General features: G+C 47.8%; 1 protein-coding gene across 1 annotated transcript in view; it reads right to left on the reverse strand.

The window, feature by feature from the left end:
* Positions 1-18,350, reverse strand: part of GARNL3 (GTPase activating Rap/RanGAP domain like 3) — a 152,493-nt gene that overhangs the window by 14,622 nt on the left and 119,521 nt on the right. Inside the window, exons 17-23 of the mRNA XM_060013298.1 lie at positions 18,134-18,238; positions 16,387-16,461; positions 13,106-13,217; positions 8,088-8,186; positions 7,611-7,727; positions 6,878-7,053; positions 4,278-4,436 (exon numbers count right to left, since the gene is read on the reverse strand). Coding sequence (XP_059869281.1) covers positions 4,278-4,436; positions 6,878-7,053; positions 7,611-7,727; positions 8,088-8,186; positions 13,106-13,217; positions 16,387-16,461; positions 18,134-18,238 — 843 coding nt within the window. The remainder of the gene's footprint in view (positions 1-4,277; positions 4,437-6,877; positions 7,054-7,610; positions 7,728-8,087; positions 8,187-13,105; positions 13,218-16,386; positions 16,462-18,133; positions 18,239-18,350) is intronic.

An 18,350-nucleotide genomic window follows, 5' to 3' on the forward strand; every position in this document is an offset into this window, starting at 1 on the left:
GCAACAGGTTCCATACCCAGGAACGCAGGAGGCAGCGTAGGGGAACAGATGGGAGCATGACGCTGGTCAGACAGCCCCGAGCTGCAATCCTGCCTGTACCACTCGCTGCCTCTGTGGCTTGTCGCAAGTGGCTTAACTTCTGGCCCCAGGTCTTCACCTGTGAACCGCTGTAACGGTAGTCCTGACTCTGCTGGATCATCATGAGAATTCCATGAAACAAGGCACACGTTTTTGCCAGGGCCTGATACACAATCAGCACTCCACGGAGGCTACTATCTTTATGTCGCACGTGACTAGCTGCCTTCTAAGCCTCCTCCTTGCTGTTAGCAGAGCTAGCCCCAAAGCCTGGGCGGCTCCCGTTCTCACCCAAGTCCAGCAGCATCCTCTTCTGTGTCTCACCCCCTGCTGCGCCCCAGGCTAGGCCTGACCTCTCCAGCAGGGGCGCGTGTCCTTGTCTCCCTCTGGCCCAGCTCTCTCCAGCCCCTTCCAGTCTCTGAGCTGCCCAGCACTGCACCGGGGCCCCTCCGCACCCCAGGCCCTCCTCCTCACTGCTCTCTCCCAAATGCAGCCTTCTCCTCTAAACGGTCTCACGACTGTGCTGAAGCCCCGCTGGCCACCCTCAGCCAGGGCCTCTGCCTTGTGTCTGGCAAGTCCCTGCAATGGAAACCCGGCCCATCTCCCACCCGGTATCACCCACCCTCAGCCAGGGCCTCTGCCTTGTGTCTGGCAAGTCCCTGCAATGGAAACCCGGCCCATCTCCCACCCGGTATCACCCACCCTCAGCCAGGGCCTCTGCCTTGTGTCTGGCAAGTCCCTGCAATGGAACCCCGGCCCATCTCCCACCTGGTATCACCTGGCATTGTACTAGATGCCATCAAGCACACAGACATGAAAGGGCGGGTCTCAGCCCTTAAGAAAAAGTCAGAAAAGCATACAGGCACGCAAAGCATGTTGTAATGGGGCCAAGGCCAGAACCAAGAGTTGTGGGGCTCCGTGGGGGTGGGAGATGGCGAGGCTCCGAGGTCAAGGTGCTGATTCTGGGATCAGAGCGACCTGGGGGAAAATCCCAAATACTTCCTCTGCTGCTGTAGGTCGCAGCCCTCGTTGTTAATTATCTGCATGACGTGCGCTGCTGCCCGGTGTCCCCTGCTTGTTGGTTCGTTTGCTGGCACTCTCCTCCCCACCGGATCTCAGCGCCAGGAAGCAGAGGCCTTGCCGACCCGCTCACGTGACACCCTCAGCACCTGGATCAGGGCCTGTCGAGTGGCCCGAGCAGAGTACATACTTCTCGAACGCACGACCGGGTCAATGAAATCCCAACTCTGCCACTTGAGGGGAGTGCGTACCTAGGTCAGTGGTTGAACCTCTCGGAAGCTCAGCGTCTTCATGTGTAAAATGGGAGATACTGGAACATCCACTCCTGTAGGGGCTGGGGATTCCGTGAGGTCATGCAGGGCCTGGTACTTGGTAAACGCTCTATAATGTCAGCTGGTGGCACTATTTAGCTATGGAACCAGCACCAGTGGGGTACGTCACGGGAGGGAACAGCCCTTGAGCCCCCTCGGCCCTGGAGGGAACCCTCCCATCCCCAGCACTTTGACTTAAGAGTCACTTCCTCCTCAGGTGTCCCCGTACTTGTCAGTTAGATGACACTTATCTCAGCTAGAGGCTTCGAGCCCTAGCGGGTGTGGCTGTCTGCTCTGCCAGGCTGTGCACTTCCTGAGGGGAGTGGCCAAGGGCTGCCAGCTTTGCAGCCTGGACCTGCTCTCCCCATCACGCTCTGTGACGAGGCTGTGGATGCCACAGGCTGGGTTTAAGGGCACGGCCTTGGGAGCAGGCAGCCTGGGTTCAAGTCCTGCCCCTGCTACTTACTAGCTGTGTGGTTTGGGGTTAATGTGGCTCCTCCTTTCGGAGCCTCAGTTTCCTTTTCTGCAGAAACGGGGAAGTGAACAGCACATTCCTGTCAAGGCTACGGGGCCAAAATTCAGGGACAGAGACCACAGCATGGACTCAACCACTCCTTCCTCAGGTCCCCCATTGCATTTCGTCAGACTTTATTAACACTTAGCAAGGTGAGGCCAGGTTCGCGTGTGCGTGTTCCATATGCATACAGATGTTGATACACGTGTCAGCTCCCAGGACAGGGGGCGGGGGTGGGCGCTGGCAGGAGTCATTCCTGCAGCAGTTTCTTGACCAGGCGAGGACCTGAGAATTAACTAGGGAGCTTTTAAAAGATACGTATTCTGGGTTCTCGCTCCTAGACATCTAGATATAGTAGGTCTAGGGTAGGACACAGGCACTGGCTTTTTATTTTTTCCTTGATTAAAAATAGTTCATTTGGGCTTCCCTGGTGGCGCAGTGGTTGCGCACTGTAGTAGGAGGGACTAAGCACACTGACCCACTCAGATCGAGGGGACATGCTTAACAACAAAAATATGTTTTTGAACGTTTTCTCTTAGAGAAAAGTTTTGTATCTTTGCTTTAAAAAGCATATCGAAGAAAGGACAGAAAAATTTAGGACTGTTTCTCACAGCTTTCAGAGAAACAAACACAGAAGTCATCAAAGAAAACTTTAACACATTTTTTCCTGGGCCTTCATGAATCTTAAGAGACTAGTTGCCAGGGAAGGATTGATTCAACAAAGACCTGCTAGACCTGCCTTTTTCTGTCTCTTTTGTCTGGTTGTACAGAGTTTTGAAAAGCAAGAAGGGGCAAGAACTTTCAAAGGCCAGATTGGACCCTTCCTCCTCAGAAGTCAGCAGCTGGAAGAGATTATAGGTTCCCGGCTGCTGGGATGGACGGGAGTTCTGGCTTTAAGTTAGGGAGAGTTTCAGGATGGATTCCTTCTCCTCGGTCTCTATTAGGATCACCTTGGGGAGACTCAAGACCAATTGATTCCCATAGCATACACCCAGGAATTCTCGTTTAACTGATCTGGGTGTATCAGAGCACTGATGTGTTTAAAGCTTTCCAGGCAATTATAGCCAGAGTTGAGAAGCAGCGTGTACCAGTGGTTCCCAAACTTTCCCACATCACCTGGGGATCATCTGAAAATTCTAAAGCCCACGCCACATCCAAGGCCGATGAAATCTCTGTGGGTGGGACACGGGCATCGGTAGCATTTGAAGCTCCCCGATGACTCCAACTGCAGACTAGTTTGGGTGCCACCAGTATATATACGTGAAAGGACAGACTAAGCTGTAACTGACAACAGCTGAAGATAAGGAGCCCTAACTATATCTAGATGCTTCTTTTTCTGACTTTTCTATTTTTTAAGATCTTCCTTTCATTAGATGTTAAGTCTTCTTCGTACAGTAATTAGCAATTTTAGTGCATATTTAGGTAGGGCTTGTCCAAATATAAATTGTATTTTTTAATTTCTGATAAAGTATAATTAAATCCCTCAGTCTCTTTGACAGATCTGAACAGGACTGGGGGAAGCCTGTGGGTTTGGAAACTCTCATCAGGCACAACGTTCTCCCTGGAGACAACGTCCTTGTTCTGCTGTGTCCTCGAACCTAAGCCAGAGCGCTGGCCCTGCACCATGCAGTCCTCAAGTGGCTCAAGTGTTATCAGGCCTTGAGCTGCTTCATGGAGATACGTGGGCTGAAGAGCTCTGTGACCTGCTTGTCTGTGTGGAGCAGCTCAGTGACAGGCACTCCCGGGTGCTGATGCTCGAAACCCATGAAGTCCTCTTTCGTGCTTCAGTGCAGTTTCGGGTGGGCCCTAGATTTTGTCCAAATCCAGGACATCGTTGTTCTCTGTGCAGCTCAGGCCAGGAGGTAAGGACCCCCAGTGCTGATCTGCTTTTTCTCTCTCTCCTAATGGTGTTTCATCCCTTCTTCTTTTCCTAACAGCCTCTAAGGGGATGGAGACGTGGGCTGTACCCTCCCCTGCCACCCAGGCCCCACGCTGTGGGTCTGCAGGTCCTCTGAGAGCGACCTTACTCTCCAAAGGCCCTTCCAGTACGAATTACCAAACAAATGTCCTCATTTACTCAGTTCTTTACATTTAGCTTTTTGACTCTTCATTCCTCTTTCATTGGGAAGGATGGAATGGCAGGGGGAGGCCTGGAGAAGCTGACAGGGCAATGGGCAGTTACATTATACTGAACCATTTGGACCTACAAAGATGGCAGCCTAAATAGTACATCGCATGATACTGATATGATAAATAATACACAGTTTTAAAGAAATCCTCATCACGGCATGACAAAGTTAGAAGACACAACTCCTAGCCTTCTAGGTTCCCACTTGCCCCCGTATCTGTCAACTGACCCTGTTGGCCTCCACATGGTGCAGCCTGAAGGCCTCCCCCGTGCTCTCGTTCACCACGTCGAATTGGTGCCGGTAAGCCACGCAGATGAGGTTGTCACTCTCTTCCGATGGCCCATCTACCAAGGTCATCACCGAGGGAGAGTCGGACAGACAGATCTCCTGTGTGGTGGACAAGGATGGAGGAGAAAGGGATGAGGACAGAGCAGCCACCTTCGTATCAACCCCCCACTGCCCGCCCCCGTGCAGAAGAGTCCCCCCGCCAGGCCCCTGCAGAGCGCTGTGCTTGCAGGGGAGGCAGAGGCGGGAAAGGACGGGAGGAATGGTGCCAGACTTCTCCTACAGCCTGTCCTCGAGGCTCAGCCCTCTGTCCACTGCAGAGGGGAGAGGCCAGGAAACAATTTTACAAAAGCAATTCAACAGTGTGGCCTGTGTCAGCCTTCAGACTGTCTGGTCCCGTCCTGTCATTTAATAATAATAATAATAACAGCTAATGTTAACAGCTCCAGGCACTGCTCTCACTGAATCCTCATAACAACCTAATGAAGTAGGTAAGGCTGTTATTCTGTGTTACAGGTGAGGAGACTGAGGCTCAAAGGTCACATGACTTGCCTACGGTCACATAGTTTATATGTGGCAGAGCCAAGATTTGAACTCAAGAAACCTGACTTCAGAGCTTATACTCCATATAAATGCACATGCTCGGCATAAATACTCATTGAGACGGCTAAGCGCTGTATGAGAAGACTAACACCTATTTAAAGCAAGACTGTAACTTGCTTTAGCTGTTTTGCTATTCTGTCCCCTGGAATTGCATATTAGCAGAAACTGAAACACATAATTCAGGCAGCTTTAAGTCTAGGCAAAAATGACTTCTCAGCTCACTTATGGGCCTACTCCGCCTTAGTGGCCAATGGTTGACATATTTGACACCTTAATATACCATGGTTTTTATTATTATTTTTTAACATGTTTTACTTATTTGGCTGCTCTGGGTCTTAGTTGTGGCACGCGGGATCTTCATTGCGGCATGCGGGATCTTTAGTTGTGGCATGTGGCATCTAGTTCCCTGACTGGGAATCGAACCCGGGCCCCCTCCATTGGGAGCACGGAGTCTTAACCGCTGGACCACCAGGGAAGTTCCTGTACCATAGCTTTTAAAAAAGCTAGAATGGTAAGATCGGGAAGGGCCTTGACGCTCCAGGAGGCTTCTCTCACAGGCTCCACGCTCAGCCCAGTAGCAAATCCTACTGACTCAGGCAAAGGGGCAGCTTTGTCCACCACACCTTTCCACCTGCCAAGGACCAAAGCTGACCTCGTCTCCTGCCAGGGCCCTGCATCAGCCTCTTAGCTGGACTCCTTATTCCACTCTTGGCCCCCTACTCTCTCCTCTGTCCAGTAGCCAGCATGGCCTTTTTAAAACCTGCCACTTCTCTGCTTCAGACCTTCACAGGGCTCCCCCTTTTGCTCGGTGTCAAAGCCAACGTCCTTGCAATGGCCTTCAGGGCCCAAGAGAACCTGGTCCCCATACACTGACCCCTGTCTGTCCCCTCGGCTGTAGCCGCCCAGCCTCTTGGCTGTGCCTTGAGCCGGGCCACTGGGCCCTCGCTGGCCGCTCCCCTTCTGCCCGGAGACCCTTTCCCCAGAGACCCTCATCACTCGGTCCCGTCTTTCATCTGGATCTCCCCTCAAAGGTAATCTTTTCTGAGAGGGTTTCTGAGATACCCTTTCTAAAAGAGATCCCCTACCTCCCCGATTCATGATGCTCTGTCTCCTTACCCTACTTTACTGTTATCCTCAGGACTCATAGACTTATTGGCCTCTTTCTGTTGTCCTGCAACTAGAAAGCAATCTTCACAAGAAAGACACTTTTTTCTTGTTGTTCATTACTGTATCCCCAGGGCCTAGAACAGCATCCTTTTTTTCCTCCTTCCAGTTTTATTGAGATATAATTGACATACAGCATTGTTTAAATTCAAGGTGTACAATAATGATTTGACTTTACAGACATCATAAAATGATCACCACAGTAGGTTAGTGAATATTCATCACCTCATATAAATACAAAATAAAAGAAAAAGAAAACAGAATTTTTTCCCTTGTGATGAGAACTCTTAACTTCCATATATAACATACAGCAGTGTTATTATATTTCTCGTGTTGTACATTACCCCCCTTGTACTTATTTGTCTTACAATGGGAAGTTTTTACCTTCTGACCACCTTCCTCCACTTCCTCCTCCCCCCACCCCCTGCCTCTGGTAACCATGAATCTGGTCTCTTTTTCCATGAGTTTGTTTTTGAAGTATAATTGACTTTAAAACTGTGTTAGTTTCTGGTGCCCAACATAATGATTCTAAATTTCTATACATTTCAAAATGATCTCCACTAGGGCAGCATCTCTGGGTGCTCACTGGTACGAATGAGCTGGATGGAGTCGGAAAAGCCCTGTTCACCTTAGTCTTCTGGGGAAGCCAGGGCAACAGGCGAGGGCTTCCCCAGTCAGTTCCTGAACGCCAGTGGATGGCAGACTCTGGGTGGAAGGAGGGAGTCTGCCTCGTGACACCTTGGCCAGGAGCCAAGCGATCTGATGAGAAAACCTACCCTGATGTACTGGAATTCTTCAACAGGTGACTCGGGCAGGGGAGATAACAGTGACGTGCCGGTCACCCCGCTTGGCTTGCTGTGTTTCCTCGTGACCAGAAGCAGTTTATTCCGAATGGCAACCACAATCCTCAGCTCTCTGCTATGGTGAGTGTTCATGGCATACAAGTGGCAGCCTGGGAAGAGAAATCAATGATGCTGAACACACTACCAGAGGTGGGAAGCCCCCAAGCTTTGACAATTTGGTAATACCTAAGAACCCCGGAAATTAAGCATAACCCAGTGAAATGACTAAGAAACGTTCCCGCCAGTAGGCAAAGTGGGGACTTGAAATAGAAATTAGGTTGAATTACAGGACAATTAAGGAAGTCATGTTCCCTCTCGATTAGAGTTTGTGGACTTAGCTTCACACCCATTACATGATATGAACTAAAGTGAAGGGTGGTCAGAGTTCCGGGAATCAAAGTCTAAAAGTCTCTTTTCACAGGTTTGCTCATAGAGCTTAACTCATTCCCAAACTTGTCAAACCAGACCTAGAATTTCCTTGAGTCCTCAACCTGCTTTTCTATCGCTCAAGCTGTCTTAGGGAAGCAGTGACGCTACCTTTGTGATGTTTCCAAGTGAAAACAAATAAAATCAAACTCCCACTCATTTTTCTTTTCAGTAAAATCTGGGCAGTCTGAGAAAAAGATTAATTGGATGGAAACCACCAAAATATGAAGAATCGAGTCACCTTTGGTTTTCTCCAGCTTGTTTTCTCTGCAGTCATATTTGCCCTTCACGGCCTGCTTGCCCTCAATGCCCCTCTGCACAGCGCTCAGCCTGAAGACAAAGAGGCGGGCGTCTTTCCCTGGTGGGATAAAGCAGACAGAGGAGATGGATGGAAAAGTAAGGCGACCTGGAAGAACTGAAAGGGTGGATTGTATAGGAAAACCACTGCTCGAGGAATCAGAATTTGAGGTGTTCCAGAATCCAGGAGCAACCCGGCATCGCCTTTATGTAATGATGCAATCAAGGATGCCCCCCCCTTCTCTCCCTCACCATCCGCTCCTCAGAGGACATATGGGCCCCCAAGGCCCCTGAGCCCTGGGCACCAGGAGAAGAAACAGCTGGCACCACTGATGCAGCCAGAGCCCCACGACCCTTGTGTCGGCTGCAGGCTACACTTTTCCCTTCCTCCCAGAAAACGTCACCTGGAGAGGAGTACCACCTTTGTCTGCTCTGAAAATCAGAAGGTCCAGAGTCTCCAGCACATGCATCTGCTTCACGGGCAGAGTTTTGTCAAACACTGGCACTGATGGAAGGTCATCTGGAAGAGGAAACCTGGTTACCCGATGCTGCAACCCAGCCCACACTTTCTAGAACCTACAAAACGTGCCTGTGGGTAGTTTTGGACCCCGGTTCTCCCTAGGTGAGGAAGGAGGACAGTTTCTAGAGCTTTCATAAGGGCTACCCAGAAAGTTCAAGCACTAGTCTCCTCTTAGCTCAGGGAGAAGGCCTGGAATTTCTTTCCCAAAGGCATTCACAACTCCATACAGGGCCCCTAAGCTGTATTCTTCTCCTCAATGTTCATCAAAGAAAAAGCAGCATCTCCCAATTCCAATTTTTGCTGGGATTGTTCCAAAGAACTGAATACCAAGTTTTAAAAAATGCTAATAAGCTTAGCCATTTCTCTTGAGCATTTTCTGACTTTTTGTCATGTTTGAAATCACAGCACATCTTAGGTTATCTTGCATATTTCTCAAGAAAGCAAAGTTAGAATTTCCTTTTGTATATAAAATAAAAACAAACTTCGTATTGCAACATGCCCTATGTCCGCGTCAATAGTAATTTACCTATAAATTTTCAGTATTTCTCCATATAGGAATATGAAATCTCCTTTTTAGACAAAAATAAAAGAAGAGAGAAATATCAATTACGTTTCCCAAATAACAGGAAAAAACGAATTTTAGTGGAAACGTTTGGGAAGACGTCAGGTAAACCGATGATTAAAGACACTGCAATTATACATAGGATTTGTTTTTACGCTTACTTACTGGGATCTTAAATTGCTAGCCATTACTTTGCTCCTGGGGGTCCCTTGGACAAAGAGGGCTAAAAGAATTAAGGCTGTTCCATAAGCAAAGGGTCTGTTCTGAGCTTGACACAGACTCAGGGCAAGGCAACGATGTCCCAGGATGGTGTAGATGTATTAGGCAGAACTGTCTAGCTGACTCTTTACCTGCACTTTGAAGACAGTTAGGTCTTCAAGTGTTCGGCTGTGGGTGTGGGTGTTTCCTTCATTGTAATTTAGGTGTGAGAGGCCCTGAGGATCTTGGCTGTCTGGGAGTTCGTCCCTCCCTGGATGGTGCCCAGGAGGGAGCAGAGCTTTTATCATCCCACTCCTGCAGGCCTGTGAGAGCACTGTCTTTGTCAGAGCACAGAGCCTGCTAGGCTCTTACTAGACGGAGGGCTTGGCTCTAGTTGCGCTTCATGATCGGGGCTAATGTAAGTTCTGTGACAGCCCATCAAACACTTTCCTGCTCCTCTAGCCCAGGCCTTCCCAAGAGGACTGATTCTCAGGCTCTTTGTGCGTCTGCGGGGGCAGACTCAGTATTTCTAACCATGAGATGATCATTCCAGTACCCATCTCTATGTTTGACTAAGTGACTATGCTTGTTTCATTTTGTGAATAACAGTTCACATACACTGAGGGCTTCCTACATGCCAGGCCTTAATGCTAAGTGTTTCAGGTGTCATTTAATGTAGATTTCCCAATGACCCTACTAGGTAGGAACTTCTAATACTCCCATTTAACAAATAAAGAACCTGAGGCTCAGAGGTGATAGAAAATTGTCTAAGCTCACGTCTTGAGCTTGCGGAACCCAAGTCTGTGCAAGGACAAAGTCTGGGCTCTTAGCCAGTGTTGTAGCCTAGAAACAGCACTGCATCCCTGTGGATTGATGGGGTGAGCACGGGAAAACTGTGCCGTAAGGAATTAATGTGACAGAAGCACTTCATTTTACAGTTAAAACAGAGGGATACCGTCTGGCTGCCTGACTATGTACAGAGTAAATTAGCATTTATTCTCCAGTCTTTCTCAGGTGGCTAAACAGGTTTATATACAGCACAGGAAGGAAGGGAAGGAAAGGATATGAGAAAGTGACGTGGATTCAATGACTATTTCATAACATGGTTTCCTTCTTGTAATCTCTTTACGAAGAAACTATCTTTTAGAGCTGGCTTTTCTATTACTGCAAAACCAAAACAAATGGTGATAGCATATTTAATCAGTATTTAGTCTCCCTTCAGAGTAGGTTTTGCTACACTTAGAATGCAAAGAATCTTGATGTTTAATAGTGACCTTGAAAGGAGCAGACTCTCAAGGGGGTAAGTCTAATGAAATTAAGCAGAGGCTAATGGGATAGAGTAGAACTTGGCTTGAAACGAAATGGAGAGATTCACTCACAGAGATAATTCATAATACAATTAAGTGTAGACAAGAAAAAGGTAAACAAAGAAATAACAGGAGAATTATGGCTTAAAAGCAGAACAAGGAATACAAAGAAAGCCTTAAGGGTTATTCTCTTTTTAGCAAAGGCAAACAGGGATGCATTACTGCATAACTAGGACATGAAAGTAATAATGTGAGTAATACCTCTAAGCTGGTGGTGGGTGTATATGGCTACCACCTGTGTTAAGACAACGTCCCTCAAGTTTGAAAGAAAAGAATTTCCTGGCGGTCACAATAATCCTTATATCTGACACTTCCATTACATTTTGGATACGTAAAGGTGAAAATTGCAGAAAGGGACTTGGTAATCTTGGTTTGGATTTTACATTTACATAGAAGCAACTCAAACAGAATTTTTTTTCTGTTTTTAGTCAAGCCTTACAAATAGTCATTATGAAACATACTTTCTCTTTCCTGAAAAGGCAAACAGGTAGAATTTGACATTCTTTTCATCACAAAAATTTTCATAATTATTTGCCCAGGAGTATAGTCTTGGAAACCTGCTTCAAGGTAAAGACAGTGACATTGGTAGAGTTTAATTTAATTTTAATAAAATGTAGTTGGTTTAGTGGAGAGAGCACTGGACAAGGAATCACCTCTGGGTTCTGGTTCCAGATGTGCCACTAACCAGCTGTATGGTCTTGGGCAAGTCACATCATTTCTTTAGGCCTCCGTTTCTTCATCTGTAAAACTAAGAGACTAGACTAAACCCCTAAGGTTTGTTTTTTTTAATAAATTCTTTTATCTGGTTGCACTTTGAGCAAAATCTATAGATTTTGTTACCTTCTGGCAAGTTCATAGGGATAGAGTAATGATGACAGCGACTGTTTGGTAAGTTACTGCTGTGTGCCAGACGCCGCTTCAAGCACTTCCAGGTAAGTAAGTAACTTCGTGTAACGTCCGCATCTCCTCCCTGGCGGTTAGGATCATCATCCTTATTTTGTTTAGTTCATCATTTCCCATCATTATAAACTATTTTTTAGCTACTTAAAAAATTACCCCCACTTTAGAGAAACCTGAAGCTCAGAGAGGTTTTCTTCAAGATCACAAAGATTTTCTAATTGTTTTATAAAAGTTTCTAAAATGAAATACTTAAATTCTGAATTTATGAATTTTAAGTTATCTGGCTTTTAGTAAATTAGTTATATACACAATTATATATGTGTATATATGTGAATTTAAAAAATTATGTTATGGATACAACATTTAAAGATATAGCAAAAATAACAGATAAGGTCAGAAATAAGTCCATTATAAAGTCTTGTCCACCTCTCATCGTCCTACAGGAGGCACCTAGCACGGGGCCGGAATACGTGCTGAGTCAGGGACTGAGGAGGGAGTAAAGGTTGAGGCCAAGGATGGGAAGATGCTGCAGTTTTAGGCCGTTACGTTACTCTCACAGGAGGTGGCCTTCAGGATGCTCATAAAGCATCACTATGGTAACCAGAGACCGGGCAGCCTGCTCCTGGGCACGGAGGATGTGCCCTTGGAAGATGCTGTCTCTACACCTACGGCTCCCTCTGAAGCCCCAGGACATGACTTGCTACTAGTGTTTAGCTCCTTTATCATTCATTAGGAGTCTGGAAGAATCCAAGGGGCCTCCTGCTGGAAAGGACCACACGGTCCTTGAGGCTAAATTAAATCCCCACTCGAAGTTGAATGCCCTCTACGGCATCCTGGCCAAGGTCATGTCTGATTGGTGACTGATCTGAGGTGACAGGGAGCTGACCGCCTCCCTGGGGGCAGGCTGACCCATCCGGCTGTGTAAAGTTTGGTTTTATATTGAGATGAGATCTGTCTTCCTGTCAAAATCTTTGTTTCTCTATCCACCAAATACAGGTTATCTAAGATTCTTATTGTTTGTTTTGGATACTGAGTACTTTTCGAATTAGAAATCTTAAAAGAAAAAAAAAAAGCACTTCAAGAGAGAGCATATCGGGCTTCCCTGGTGGCGCAGTGGTTGAGAGTCCGCCTGCCGATGCAGGGGACACGGGTTCGTGCCCCGGTCCGGGAGGATCCCACATGCCGCGGAGCGGCTGGGCCCGTGAGCCATGGCCGCTGAGCCTGCGCGTCCGGAGCCTGTGCTCCGCAACGGGAGAGGCCACAACAGTGAGAGGCCCGCTTACAGCAAAAAAAAAAAAAAAAAGAGAGAGAGCATATCCCTGAGACAGCGGCTCTAAATAACAACCTGCCCTTGTCAATTTTTTTTTTTTTTTTTTTTTTTGCAGTACATGGGCCTCTCACTGTTGTGGCCTGTCCCGTTGCGGAGCACAGGCTCCGGACGCGCAGGCTCAGCGGCCATGGCTCACGGGCCCAGCCGCTCCGCGGCATGTGGGATCCTCCCGGACCGGGGCACGAACCCGTGTTCCCTGCATTGGCAGGCGGACTCTCAACCACTGCGCCACCAGGGAAGCCCTGCCCTTGTCAATTTAAAGTAAAATTTTGGACTCATGATAAGTATTTGCCGCAAAGGAGATTTTCCTTGCAGGTTATTTGATATCCACAGACTAATCGGAAGGGATGAAACTGTCATGCATGCCCGCGCCCACCCCCCACCCCCCACGGCCCTGGCTTGCCTGTTGAAAACAAGGGAGTAATTTTTAAGGAAATAAAGCTCTGCTAAGGATACTGCTGAGGACCCATTTATCTAAAGGGAGCTGATCGGTGGTCACCCATCTTAGAAGCACTACAAGTTATACAAAGAGAGACATTTGAAGGAGCAGCTACTCACTAACCATCCACTAGCAAGACGCCAGCATCAGTGGAAACCAGCAAGGCCTGGCCCCAGGGATCTGCACACACGGCTTCGTGAGGGAAATTACTGCAGAAACACTGGGGCTCCCAAGGCTGCGAGGCAACCAAGCATCAGAAGGTAAGTGCACCAGAAAGAACACACAGGCCCATCAGGTGGAAACGCACAGCACACCACCACCCAAAACAGCAACACAGATGCCCTCAGACCCTGGGAGCTAGAAGGGCTCTGACTCAGTTACCTTCCTTAAGAAGAAAAGTCTCCTTCCAGAAACGCACGCAATAGGAAAAGGCTGGAGTCCCATGTTTCTGGCACCGTGACCAGAGTCTATATCGTAATGACACCCCACAGGGGCAATCGGAGGATTGGTAACGTTTTCTAAGCAAACGTTTCTCTTTATTGTAAGAGGAAGTCCCACCCAACTCTCTAAACAAAGTCAGATTCCTGTGTTGCTGATTCGGCAAAATTATTAAACCGTACACAATGCAAGAAGTTGACATCGTCTTAACATGAAAATGCTTACTGACCCACTTAAGGCTACAAATCTTCAAGACAAAAATAACACCTGTTTGTAGGAACATGGCGAGGGCTGTTGATGAAACCCACTCGTGTTCCCCCATGTGACACATTCATATCATGGAACTCGCATCCTTAGTTTCATTCCATGTCGGGCAGGAAGAGTCAGCACCCCCTCACTGCTGCCTCGGAGCTGCGGCCGATGCCTGGAGTCTGCAGGCGCTGTTCGTGGCTTCTGAGCCACACCAGAATCAGGGACATTCTCAACCAAACCATTAATTTCCCTCCAAAGCATGTGGCTTGCCCTCAAGGGACAAGGAAGTCTGTGGAGATTCTCAGGGACGAATTGAAGTCCCACGTCTTCACTTTTACCTGGGGCTGTACAAGAGCCCGTGTGCACGCGTAGGTGTGTTTGCATGGGCCGGGTAAGCACACGCTCGCACACTCAAAGTAGAAGCGATGGCTCCGAGGTCACCTGCAAGGGTGTCATTTGGGATGAGGGTAAACACTGTGTGCATTATTGCTGTCTTAGAGATGTATGCTTTCCCTTTATAAAACCCAACAGCCGCAAAATGAATATTCTAATTGCTAAGATGAGGCTCAGGCTGTGGTGAAAAGATCACACAAAGAATGTGAAGATATTTTATAAACTGAAAGAGGGCTGCACAAGTGGAGGGCTGCACAATTGGAATGGCAATTATAAACTGAAAGAGGGCTGCACAAGTGCAGGTCATTACTTGGAATGGCAATTCCCTAAGATTTCCGGAAATTCTGAGTTTGTGACTTAGAGCAGGAGGATATTCAAAAGCAAAGCCAATGTAAATGCCAACTGGGCGACAGACACAGACGCTAGAGCATTAGACACCAAGGTGGAAAGCCAACTCCAAATAACAGAATGTTCTCTGCGTGCAGGACACAAGATCAGAACACTTCTGCAGAACTGGGGTTTTTAACCCAGAAGATCTAGGGGCCCTGAAGGATCCAAGGGGGCTTAGGGAGGTCTGTGAAGCCCTGAAACTGTGTTCAACGTGCTGTATAGGTGCCATTCGTAATTTTAATGGGCTGGAGTGTGTGTGTTGGGGGCAGGGGGGTCCACTGGCTTCATGGGCCCTCCAAGTGGCTGGGGACTGCAAGAGTCTGAGGCCAGCACGTAGGAGGTGTCAGCGATGAGAACTCAGCCCCAGACCCACAGACGCTCTGGTCTGAGGCCTGATGGCATTTATCATGACAATGGACTCCCCGCTGCCACATGACGGGCCTGGTGCAGATTCTGAGGGCAATGGTGTGGTCTTTGGGCCTTCCTGCCCAAGCCCAGAACTCTTTCCTGGCTCCCTGCTAAGGACATTAACACAGCTCATGAAATGATGGATGCCTAGGAGGCTGGCAATGCCCATGCTCTGCAAGTGGAGCACTCTCGGGAGCAGCATGTGGGACTCTGGCCTCTGCAGAGCCAACTGCACCACAGTCCATGAGGGCCTGTCGAGTAGTGCTTCTTCAAGGATGGCCCGTGGCCCACGGGTAGGTCATGCACTGATCCAAAACATGGAAGCTCTTTCTTTGTCGTTTACCGGTGAACAAGTTACTTTCATTTTTATGTACACCTAAGAACTTCTTATTAAGAAGGTTACTAAGTCTTACTGGAATTTGTTATCTATAAAGGGCTTGACAACACGGCAAATTCTACTATTCATAGGAACAAGCAGATAGTGGGAATTTTTGCAACCTTTGGAACCTTTGGAAAAGATGCTTTGCCATCGGTCTTGTCTGAAATTGGCTGTGGTTTTCCCGCATCAGTTGTATTTTGAGCTCATCATTTTCTTGAAACCAGACTTTAAAGTTTGTAGGCTCTGCAATTCAGATACAGGTCGTCCATGCCTTTATTGCGAAAGTAGAGGTATTCGTAATTCTTTTGCTTTTACGATGGCCATTTCTCCAGTGATGCAATGTCTGTGGATTTGTTCCATTTAACTACCTTTTACCTATTCTGAACATAGACATATTTCAGCATGTAGGGCATGGGCTTTACAGTACAAAATCATGCGAACAGTAAGTTTGTACTGCGACTTGTTTTCATTGTTTTCTCTCGTATGCTTGACGACCACCTAGTTCTTTTTCCACAGAAAGTGGAAATGAGAAGTAGATATTCAGGCCACAGAATTATTGGTTTGGCTGAATGAACTGTAGAGGAAGCAGTGGTTGCTCAGCTGTGGTCCTCTGACCAACACCATCAGCATCAACTTGTTAGAAATGCACATTCTCAGGGCCCACTCAGACGGACGGAATCAGAAACTCTGGGGGTGATTCTAACACACACTAAGGCTTGAGAAATACTGTCCTAGAGCCTTGCCATTTAGTGTGTCCACGGTCAGCAGCACAGGCACCACTTGAGATCCTGTTAGAACTGTAGCATCTTGGCCCTGCCACGCAGAGCTGTTGATGAGAACGTGCACTTGGTCAGGAAGTCCAGGTGGTCTGTAGGCACACAGGGCTTGAGGAGCACTGCTGAGCCCAGTCTGCTTGCCCAGGTCCAGTCTAGCAGCCCTGCTCCTTCAAGCAAAGGCACAGGCACGATACGGAAACAGGGAGGCTCTCACTAGATGCTGCCCAGCTTTAACTGGGGCTTCCCCTGCGGGCTCTGCTGTAGACAAGCTGTTCCTCTCCTGCCCCACAAACCTTTCTAAGAATCTCAATAACTTCACTGAGGACAAAGGACATTCACAGCTGAACTCGAAAGCGTCATCGACTCACCTCTTTTTTACAGATCCCCGCTGCCACCAAGCTTGATGGGGCATCCCCTCTCACGATGGATTTCAGTTTTAGCGCCTGACAGAACAGAGATCTCTTTCAGTTTATCGGGCAGGAAAACAACAGCAGGATCAACAAGTATGATTTGAAAAAAATTTTTTTAATGAAACAGGAGTAATTTCAGGCTAAAGTTTCAGGTTCCCATGCTGCCCTATCATTGAAGATAAGGAACGGAGTCAGCTGGACCTGGTGAAGCCCTCATGGCTCCAAATGTTTTCTGTCATTTCAACTAATCAGTATATCAGTACAGTGATTTCCAAACCATCATCGGAAATGATGGTATTGGAAAAAATCCCCAGGCCCCTCCTCAAACTTGATGAATCAGAATCTCTGAAAGTAGAGTCAGGGTATCTTTTCTTTTGTTTTTTAAAATATTTATTTATTTGGCTGCACCGGGTCTTAGTTGTGGCATGTGGGATCTAGTTCCCTGACCAGGGATCGAACCCGAGCCCCCTGCATTGGGAGCATGGAGTCTTAACCACTGGACCACCAGGGAAGTCCCGAGTCAGGGTATCTTTAAACATGGACCAAAGTTGGAGGGCCCCAGTAACAGTGCACCTGCTTTGGGAAAAGGTTATCTTTGCCGTTAAGCTTTCCTGATCACCTTGCTATTGGCTTCGACTTTCGGGTCAGAACCTTGTCTGCAGCTGGCAGCTCTCCTCCTCCCTCTTGTGACATGGGACCAAGGCAGAAAGCTGTGTCACCTCCAGAACTGAGAAATACTAATGTCACGTAGGAGCAAGGCAAAGGGGGAATGGTTTCCTCCAAAATCTGGAATAAGGTGATGCCTGGGAGCCGCCTCACTGTGACGACTACTTCCGAGCGGTAGGGGGAGTCCAGGTCTCCTGCGAGGACACCCCCTATGTGCTGACTCCTGCCAGGGAGGAGTTCAAGGTGCTTTCCCTAAATTGGCTCCCCACACTTCAGAAAATTCCCGGGAGGCAGGCAAATGATACATGCTCCCTTATCAAGAGGGAGCCCAGCCTGGGCCCTGTGGCCTCTTGCTCCCAGCCAGTGTCACCCCGCTTCAGCAGAGGGCTTTCCTCTCACTCACGCCTGCAGAGAGCTACACCTACATGGTTATCAAAAATCTCCTTCGTCTAGGGACTTCCCTGGTGGTTAAGAATCTGCCAGCCAATGCAGGGGACACGGATTCGAGCCCTGGTCTGGGTAGATCCCACAGGCCGCGGAGCAACTAAGCCCGTGCGCCGCAACTACTGAGCCTGTGCTCTAGAGCCTGTGAGCCACAACTACTGAGCCTGCGCGCCTAGAGCCCATGCTCCGCAACAAAGAGTAGCCCCCGCTCGCCACAACTAGAGAAAGCCTGTGCGCAGCAACGAAGACCCAACACAGCCAAAAAAAAAAAAAAAAAAAAAAAATCTTCGTATAAACAACAAGGTCCTACTGTATAGCACAGGGAACTACATTCAATATCCTGTGATAAACCATAATGAAAAAGAATATGAAAAAGAATATACATGTATAACTGAATCACGTTGCTGTACAGCAGAAATGAACACATTGTAAATCAGTTATACTTCAATAAAATTAAAAAAAATTCTCACTCGTTCCACAATAATCCTAAGAGAAGTGACAGAGCTCTTCCAGGAGTATGCAAACATAACATTCTTTGCAGGCGGGCCATCTGGTTTGGATGTCAGAATAAAACAGGTGTCAGAATAAAACCCACCTGCCCTATTCTAACGAACTCTGCCTGGCGGGCCTCCTCTTTCTTCCGTGCTGACTTGGGCGACTCTGGTAAGACATCACTGAAAGATCGTCTATTAAGCATGTTCTGAAAAAGAAAGACAAGTTATGAATTCCAAAGATGGTTGTCAAATCTCATCCTTCGGCTTCTCTTAGTGCACAAACCTATTTGTCCAAATGGTCCTACTTCTGCCTTCTCT

This window comes from Delphinus delphis, chromosome 6 (genome assembly GCF_949987515.2).
Source record: "Delphinus delphis chromosome 6, mDelDel1.2, whole genome shotgun sequence".
In the NCBI taxonomy this organism is placed as follows: domain Eukaryota; kingdom Metazoa; phylum Chordata; class Mammalia; order Artiodactyla; family Delphinidae; genus Delphinus; species Delphinus delphis.